The sequence below is a fragment of the Triturus cristatus genome, chromosome 4_1 (genome assembly GCF_964204655.1).
Source record: "Triturus cristatus chromosome 4_1, aTriCri1.1, whole genome shotgun sequence".
Lineage (NCBI taxonomy): Eukaryota > Metazoa > Chordata > Amphibia > Caudata > Salamandridae > Triturus > Triturus cristatus.
Genome location: NC_140585.1, coordinates 408,466,553 through 408,475,761, shown reverse-complemented (window position 1 = coordinate 408,475,761; position 9,209 = coordinate 408,466,553). Strand labels below are relative to the sequence as shown.

Below are 9,209 nucleotides of genomic sequence, written 5' to 3'. Positions count from 1 at the left end.
TCATTTATTGATATAAATTTATTTTCTCTTACACACCTTTTGCTTCTTCTGATTATTTGATTTCCCAAATTTGGTTGGAATGATGTATAAATATATGACTAATGCATAGTATACAACTGTTCAATATATGCACTTTGAGATAAACCTCATTTATAGGTATACTTTTATCCTATATAAAAATCATACAACTTAGTTTTTCATAAAAATCCCTTGAAGGCACACTTTACCAGTATATTTGTAAGACAATCCAGCTTTCTTCTCCGGGTGCTCTCGTCTCATAGATACGCAGATAGAGATCAAAGAGCGTTATTCAAATACAAATCTGATCATGCAAACCATGATCTGCCATTCAGGTGATTATATGCCTCCAACCCCTGTGGTGTTCAACCATAACATCAAAGTTTTACTAGTGACCTACATGCATTCCACCATTAGAATATAGGCTACTGACATATTGTCAAAGTAAGTAAATGTGGAGTTACAATAGTCAGGGCCTGATTTAGAGTTCAGCAGATGGGTATTTCTGTCACAAACGTGAAGAATGTCCCGATCTCCATATTACAAGTGCCATTGGCTATAATCCACTTGGAATACGGCGAACGGAATAGCCTTCAAGTTTGTGACAGAGTAACCTGTCCACCGAACTCTAATTCAGGTCCTAAATCTACGTTAGTTCATGTTTGCTGACCTCCAGGATATGTTTGAGTCAATAGGCTGCTATCATTGACCGTGATCTTTAGGTATGCAAGCACTTCTGTGGGTCAGGCTTAGAAGCATTGTGGGCAAGTGTGCCAAGAAAGAAACCATAGAGCAAATCAAATAACACCCAAGGGGATTTGTGAAAAAAATTACTCTTTAATAATTCATACATTTATGAAAAAAGAATGCACCACAGCCTCTTACCTAATCTTCTAAATTACCAGCTAAAAAGGAAAGATTGTGTTAATTAATACTGGAGTTCTGTAGTTGCATTTTGCTTAGTCTTTTTCTTGAAATCTCATAAGCTCTTGGTATTTTTTGGTGCGGTTATTGTCATTTTGTGGAGAATCAATTATGTACGTTTTGGAAAGAGCAGCCATCAAGATCGGTTGTAGAGAATGTCCTTTGCAGAAGCCCTGGACAGAGGCAGCCAGCTCAGATCGATGGTGAGGATGATAGGAAGTGTAATAACAGCTATCCCGTGACCTGCCTCAAGACGTTTTCTTCAGCACTGGTCATTTTTCTCTCACTTTACTCTTCGCCTCTGTTCTCTCCTAGGAAAGCTTCCTCTTCTGGATGGCTTCAGCTTTCACAGCCAGGCTCTTGGCGCAGATGGTTAGGGCCACAATGAGGACTCCGACCAGAAAGCTGACAAAGGGCCAGAGGAAGCAGTGCATGAGGACGTTTTCGTCATGGGTTCGCCTCAGCAAAGCATCGTCCGGTCTGCAGAAGAAGACAACAGTGAACCATCAGTGGGGGCCTTTGTTCATGGAAAGCATTTAGAGAAACACCAGCTCAAGATTCCACTTCAGAAGCCATCACAATTCTTAACATATTTAATCCATCTAAATCCAATCACGCATTTGAGCTATCCTTGCTTCCCAGCCCAAAGATGAATACACATTTATCTCCTCTAGACTGGGAGGCCATGCTCCTGTCTATGTCAAGTCTTTGGGGGCATATTAACAAGGGCTTTACCTCCGCTTTTTTGGCTTTAAATGCCAAAGAAGCGGAGATAAAAATATTGCCCTATCAACAACAGGGTCCTAACATGCAAAATCGCATGTTAGCACCCTTTTTCACTACGCTTCCCTTTGCATCTCTAATGGGATGCAAAGTGGGCGTTCCAGAGCAAAATAATAGGAGAATGTCTATAAGCAACATTTCTCCTATTATCAAGCTTCACGCTAACCCTGTTAGAGACAAAAAAAGCAGCGCTAACCACGGTTAACGCTGCTTTTTTACGTCTGCTAATCTTTAGACTTAGCCATGTAATCCAATGGGAGGTGGATTACATGGCTAAATCCACCATGGGCTATGAACAAGGATATCCCTATCCTTGTAGTTTTATCGCTGCATTACCAGCGATAACCTCCCAAAATGCCCCTATCGCTGGATTTTCTATCGCCTAGGTGGTTAGCGTTGTTAATAACGCGATAACCAGGTGATATTATCCAGCGATAGCGGGCGTTAAGAAAATTAACGCTAAGCGCCCTTAGCGTTAATTTTCCCCGTTCCTTGTTAATATGCCCCTTGGTTCTGTACCATTTATGTCCCCCGTCCGGTGATGCTATTATGTTTTTTAACTATGTTTTCTTTGCTAAATAGCAAACCCATCAAGGTTACAATGCTGACTACTGCATCCATAGGAAAGTTTCTATTAAGCCCCAGTGGTGGAGAGTTCTTTCTTCCTGTGAACAATTACTAGTAGAAACTTTACACTTGGAAATTCAGGCTTAGATGGCTCCATCCCCGGAACTGAGGAAATGGAGACATGTAGGTTTACACTTAGGTGTAGATCTGCATTCAGAAATAGTGAGCAGCAAAATTGTGTAGAGTAGTTCCATAGCTACAACAGTAGATTTACACATGTAAGTTTACCTTTGCAAATAGCGCCCACAGTGTATAATGACATTTTCCTTGACAATGATAATTTGTGAAACCAAAACAGCTACAATTATGACTGCGGTTGCAGGTCTGGAGTAGATGAAAAATAATAATATGCAAGAATGTACTGGAGAGGGTCTTGCAAGAGCAGCATAGGCTGGAAAGGTAGACAGAACCTGGGCATGATATCTCGATGAAGTTCCTCTTCATAACCCCAACAATGGTGGGTTCGCGTGGAAGCCCTGTAGAACATGGAACTGTCACACAAACATCCCTTTGGGGCTCATTATTCCATACTGCACTGCTAACCAAGTATATAGCAGCTGACTACTTTAGAGGTGCAGAGACAGTATATGCATATTTCAAGGCGTAAACAAAAGGGGACCACTTGATGCTTCTCTGTAGTGAACTTCACCTGTCTTTGTTACTATCAGAATTATTAGCCATCCCTGTGCTAATTTTCACTTAGTAGGCATTTTAGTTCCACTTGTGCTATTAGATCCAAACACAGAGTGAAGCCTGTCTGTAGCTCATGTAGAACATTTGCCTTTCTTAAAAATTAATGAGCACCTCATCTCTGCAGACAAGTGCAAGGCAGCCATGTTTGCACAAAGATCCAAAGAGAATTCCTAGTTTGCCTAAGTCTGTGTCAGGGAATAATCTGCTTTCTAGTGGAAGGCAGTTTTCCTATCGCATATGAGAACCTATGTCGGGTTGTGATGTTTTTAATAACAGATCTGTTACTGGAGCACAAATCATATTATTGGTGGCTAGGCATTAAACTATCTTGATGATGCGTCTGAAGCTCAAAATTATAAGTACCCAACATTTCATTCAACTGAAGTGTGCTTAAAAGCTAACAGGAGCTCATTAGCAATTCCCCTTAGTTCTGCCACAGGGTCACTTGACTAATATACACAAACAACTTTTTGCAGAATTCCCACAGCAAAATCAAGATCAAGAAACAACAAATATTTGGCAGATCTCCTGCAGGAGAGAGTGATAGACACTTAAAATATTTAGTTTTAATTCAGTATATTTTTGTAGCTTACAGGCAACAGTTAATGGCATCCTTAGAGGAGAAAGTTGTGCTGACAAGTGGTTTTACATTGTGGTTCCACATGGAAGAGAAGGGTACAGCAACAAATACTAGTGTCACTCCTACAAGGAAGAGCCACACATATCAACAATGGTCAGCAGCAGTCAAATAGATTAGAGTCATCTCACACACTAAGAATGTTGGTGGTCCTCCAAACTTGACAACAGCATGCTAAGAATAATGACAGCACTCAAAAAGGTTTAGCAGTGCAGCCACAGCAGGAAATATCACACATAATCAGTTTAAGAAGTAGTCCTTTCCTTCATGGATAGGCACACCAACAATCTTCAGGTTGATCAAGCTCAGAACCCAGCCAAATTATTTCGTCTGCTGCTCCATCAAACCTTGAAGCATGAGAGCCTGCCCAGAAGGCCAATAAAGCAGTGTGGAGTAAAAGAGACCACATTGTGACTTTTTTCTTTGACAGAGGCATCCATAAAAAACTACATAAAATTGTAGACAATAAATCATAAATATATCCGACTTGACAGCTCAGCATTTAAAAGATGATAATTCACTATAAATATAAACATGAAAAAACCACAGGAATGACTGTTGTTTGTCACTTCACTCGCCAATCCTTTGTTATATGCTAAGGGTACTTGAAGAAGGAGTCATTAATGGAAGAAGGCAGTACCCTACTGTTAGACCTGTCAGCCTTGGAGTGTTCTTACCCCAACCTTTTTGCCTTCCTCCTCCATTCTGGCTGATCTCGGTTTTGCTGGTCTTAGGACTCTGCACACTTTACTACTGCCAACCGGTGCTAATGTGCCTATGCTCAGTCCTAAAAACCTGGCAACATTGGCTAATCCCAGATTGGCATATATAATTTACTTATAAGCCCCTAGTAAAGTGGTACTACATGTATCCAGGGCCCGTAATTCGATGCTAATAGTGGGCCTGCAGCACTTATTGTGCCACTCACTTAAGTAACCCTTTAAACATGTCTCAGACCTACCATTGCACCCTGTGTATGCAGTCTCTAAGTGTCATGTCGACTTGGCATAATAAACCTTTTGCCTGGCCCAAACCATACTTTTCAGTACATGTAAGTCACCCCTATGGTAGGCCTCGACAGCCTAGAGGACAGGATGCAATGCACTTACAGAGTGAGAGATGCACATTTTAGTTTTCCATGTCCTGGTAGTGAAAAACTCTGACATTAGTTTTTCACTACTGCAAGGCCTACTTCTACCACAGGATAACATTGGAGTTACCTTATTACACTTAATAAGCTGTCATTTCCAAATTTTGGGAGCATGTAACCAGTTCATTTTGGTGTCTTTGGAATTGTAGTGAAATTCTGAAAATGAATTTTAAGTTGGCATTTTCTTGACTTAGCAGTTTTGTGCCTGACCCCTATATCTGGGTCACATGACGGGGTGTAGCTGACTGTTGAGCTTTGTGCATTCTTCCCAGACAGTTACACACAATATAGAGCTTAGGTGTGCCTGGATGGGACATTACTAGTAGGATGGAATGGCGGAGCTGAGCACAGCTCTACTTACACTTGAATAGGCTGTGTCCTGCATACCCCATGTGGTTAGTCAGCAGCCAGGCTAGAGAAGCCAGTATGCCTGGGCACTTCAAATAGAATTCTAGAAATGTCTCCGCCTTCTAGAGAAAGGGTACCAGGTATAAATATTTGGACCTCAGACATCACCTCTTCTGTTCACTTCTGGATCTCTGGGTACTATGCCAGGAGGAAGGGCTGCTGTACTGCTTCAAGGACTGCCACAATGCTGGACTGCTGATCTGAAGGACTGCTACCCTGCTGTGCTCACCTGCTGCCTGCTGCCCCCCTGCCCGGGTGAGAAGGACTGGACCTGCATCTGTTGAACACAGGACCCCAAAGTGAATCCAAGGGCTAATTGGCTGGCCTGACTAGAGCCTCAGGGACAGAAGGCCCCAATAATCTTGAACCCAGGACCTGTTCTCTGCCAAATGTGAGTCTACCCTGCCAAGTGGTGTCACCCCAGTCCTGGACCCTTGGAAGTTGGCTTAAGGTACCCTGCCAGCCTCTACGGATCCAGCGGCACTGACGCATCTCATCTGCTGCATGGCTCAATGCCAAACAAAACCAATGCATCACCACTACTGCATGGGTCAAACCCGTTTCAAAGACCTGCATTGCCCCAGTCGCACGCAGCCTCCACAGAACCGGTGCTGCACGACACATCCTCGTGCAGGCCATTGTATCCTTCGTCAACAGCAGCCTCAACGATGACAAACACAAACTCCGCACTGCAGCTACCCATGCGGATGACCACTCGAACATTGAGCACCTCCACTTCCAGGTCCAGACCAACCCGAACACCACCCTCTGTGGCACTCTCATCTACAGAAACACCAGACCCCACCCACCCTTTAGCGATGCCATCATCCACTTCATCGCACCCCACACTCTCGTCTCAACAGACTACATCCGCCTCAGCGACCTCAACTTTCACCGGGATAATCCCAACGACAAGAACACCTCACACCTTCTGGACAACCTCGCCACTGTCAGACTCAAACAACTTGTCATCCTCCCCAACCGACTCAGCAGGACACACGCTTGACCCCATCTTCTCCACCAGTAACAACATCACCTTCAGCCACCCATTCGAGCTCCTTTGTACCAACCACCGCTGAGTCCACTTCTCCTTCACCAAACCCACGGTACACCACCACACCCACCACTACCCTTGCAGAAGTTGGAACAAGATCTCTGAAGAACAGCTCACCACCTCCCTCAGAAAAACCCTACCACCGGCTTCCGCATACGCTAATACCTCAGCACGCAACTTCCACCGATGGATCTCCAACAGCGCCGACACACTGGCACCTCTCAAGAAAGCTCCAGGCATGCAGACACTCCAAGAAAGCCAGCTTTTTTTGCCCCACCCTTAATGAGTCCAGACACACCTGTAGATGGCTTGAGAAGAGATGGAACATAAGCAAGATCCCAGAAGACCACTCAGCCTTCAAAACCGCTGTCACCGCACACCACCACCTCTTTAGAACAACAAAGAAAGTGGCCCTACCAGAAAGGATCAATGCCAACATACTCAATAGCAAAGAACTTTTCGCTGTGGTCAAAGTATTTGCCAAACTCAGCACAGAATCTGCAGACATCCCACCCTCCCAAGACTTCAGCAACACCTTCGACACCTTCTTCCACAGCAAGTTTAAAGAGATCTATGACAACTTCGACAGCCTTAAGACCCAAGACCCAAGACCCTCTCACCCCTCCCACAATCACAGCACCCAATGACACCGGACCCCAGCAGACCCTACTCAGCTGGACTCCTCTCACTGCTGACCAAACCCTCAAGAAAATGAAGAGCATCCACTCTGGAGCACCCTCCAACCCCTGCCCACACCACATATTCAACAGAGCCAGCACCCTCTTCACCGCCAAACTCTGCCACACCATCAACTGCTCCATCAACTCCACCACCTCCCCAGAAGACTGGAAACAAGCAGAGATCGACCCCTTGCTGGAGAAACCCTCTGCCAACCCAACAGACCTCAAGAACTTCAGACCCATCTCTCTGCTCGCCTTCCCAGCCAAGGCCATTGAGAAGGCCATCAACGCCCAACTTTCCAAGGTCATCAAAGTGAACCACATCCTGGACCTCTCCCAATCCATCTTCCGAAGCAACCACAGCATGAGACCGCCCTCCTCACTGCCACAAACAATGTCCGCACCCTCCTCGACTGAGGCAAAACTGCAGCCCTCATCCTCCTGGACCTCTCGTCTGCCTTCAATACCATCTCCTACTGCACCCTATGCACAAGACTCCATTGTGCCAGTAACCGCAACAAATCCTTGGAATCGATCTGCTACTTCCTCACCGGCCGAACACAGAGAGTCAGACTTCCTCCGTTCTACACAGAACCCACAGAGATCAGCTGCGGAGTGCCTGAGGGCTCCTGCCTGAGCACCATTCTCTTCAACATCTACATGGCCCCGCTCGCAGCCAGGAACCACGGACTCAATATCGTCTCCTACATCGACGACACCCAGCTGATTCTCTCCCTCACCAATGAACCCACATTCACAAAGAACAAGTTCCATGACAGGATGAAGGCTGTCGCCACCTGGATGAATTAAAGCTGCATCTAGCTCAACTCAGAGAAGACCAAAGTCCTCATCCTGGACACCACTCCATCCACCTAGGATGATTCCTGGTGGCCCGCAGCACTTAGAACCCCCCATACCCACAGACCACGCACAAAACCTCGCCATCATCCTGGACTCCTCACTCACCATGAACCACCTGATCAACACCGTCTCATCATCCTGCTTCCACACACTATGCCTCCTTCAAAACATCTTCAAGTGGATCCCCGAGTCCAGAAATACGGTCACCCACGCACTCATCGGCAGCAGACTAGACTACGGCACTCTACACCGGCATCACCCAGAAACTCCTAAAAAAATTACAGAACATTCAGAACGCCTCTGCCATACTCATCCTCAATATCCCCAGCCGCAGCCACATCACCAGCCATCTGAAGGGCCTTCTCTGGCACCCAGTCAACAAAGTAATCGCCTTCAAGCTCCTTACACATGCCTACAAAGCCCTACATGATGTGGGACCTGCGTACCTCAACCACCACCTCGCATTCCACGTGCCCACCAGAGACCTCCACTCCGCTCAACTGGCCCTGGCCACCATCCCACGTATCCGCAAGACCTCACAGCAAAGACCTGGAACACTCTGCCACTCCACCACAGTGCCCAGGGGTGTAACAATAGACCCGGCAGACCCCGCGGTGCGGAGGGGCCCTGAGCTCCAGGGGCCCCCTCAAGTACTGTGCATGGCAAGTGAGACTGTGCCCTCCGTTCCCCAGCACTATCATCAGTTTGTGCTAGGATCACTATAGACAGTGGAAGAGTGGCGAGCAAATTCACTTTCTCTTTCTGCCGCAGATCAAGTGAGTGTGTGAGGCTCAGGTCCACGTGACAGTTTTGGCCATGCACTCGGTGTGCTAGCAATCAAGCCTTCACAGCGTGCGTGACTGGAACCCCCTGTTTTGCTATCCTGCCTGCACCCAGGAAGGCATCTCTGCTGTTAAGGCGGGCCCGCCGGAAAACAACATTCAAGGGGGTCTTCAAATCACTGAAAACTGCCGCCCACCAGAGTAAGCACTGTTGAGGGGAGCTGCCAGTGGCTCGCGGTGTGCTCTGAGACAGCTTTAAACTGCAGCCTTGGAATGGCAGCACTCGGGTGAGACATGCATTCTGCTTAGAGTTCACACCTTTCCAAGAGAAAATTACCAGCCATTAATTGTTATTTTAAGAGTCTGTAAAGGCCTGGATCCTGGACATGCCTCATACCAACTGGAAGCAAAATCGTATTTAGCCATTTGTAATGTGCAATTTCTGTGTTTGTTAACTTTAAGTATCAGTTGGTCAGAACACATTTAAACGTGCTTTCTATTTATATGTGTGAAGTATATTGTTAAATGGTAAAAAATATGTACAAGCTGTGATTTTGCTTATACTTTTACTGGCTGGAACATCAACAAATCA

General features: G+C 45.9%; 1 protein-coding gene across 2 annotated transcripts in view; it reads right to left on the bottom strand.

Moving 5' to 3' along the window:
- Positions 1-838: 838 nt before the first annotated feature.
- Positions 839-9,209, bottom strand: part of KCNMB4 (potassium calcium-activated channel subfamily M regulatory beta subunit 4) — a 272,174-nt gene continuing 263,803 nt past the window's right edge. The window contains exon 4 of one of the 2 annotated variants that reach the window (XM_085650554.1): positions 839-1,422. In XM_085650554.1, the coding sequence (XP_085506680.1) occupies positions 1,403-1,422 (20 nt within the window). In that variant the 3' untranslated portion in view covers positions 839-1,402. The remainder of the gene's footprint in view (positions 1,423-9,209) is intronic. The other variant, XM_085650553.1, reaches the window with a different exon arrangement.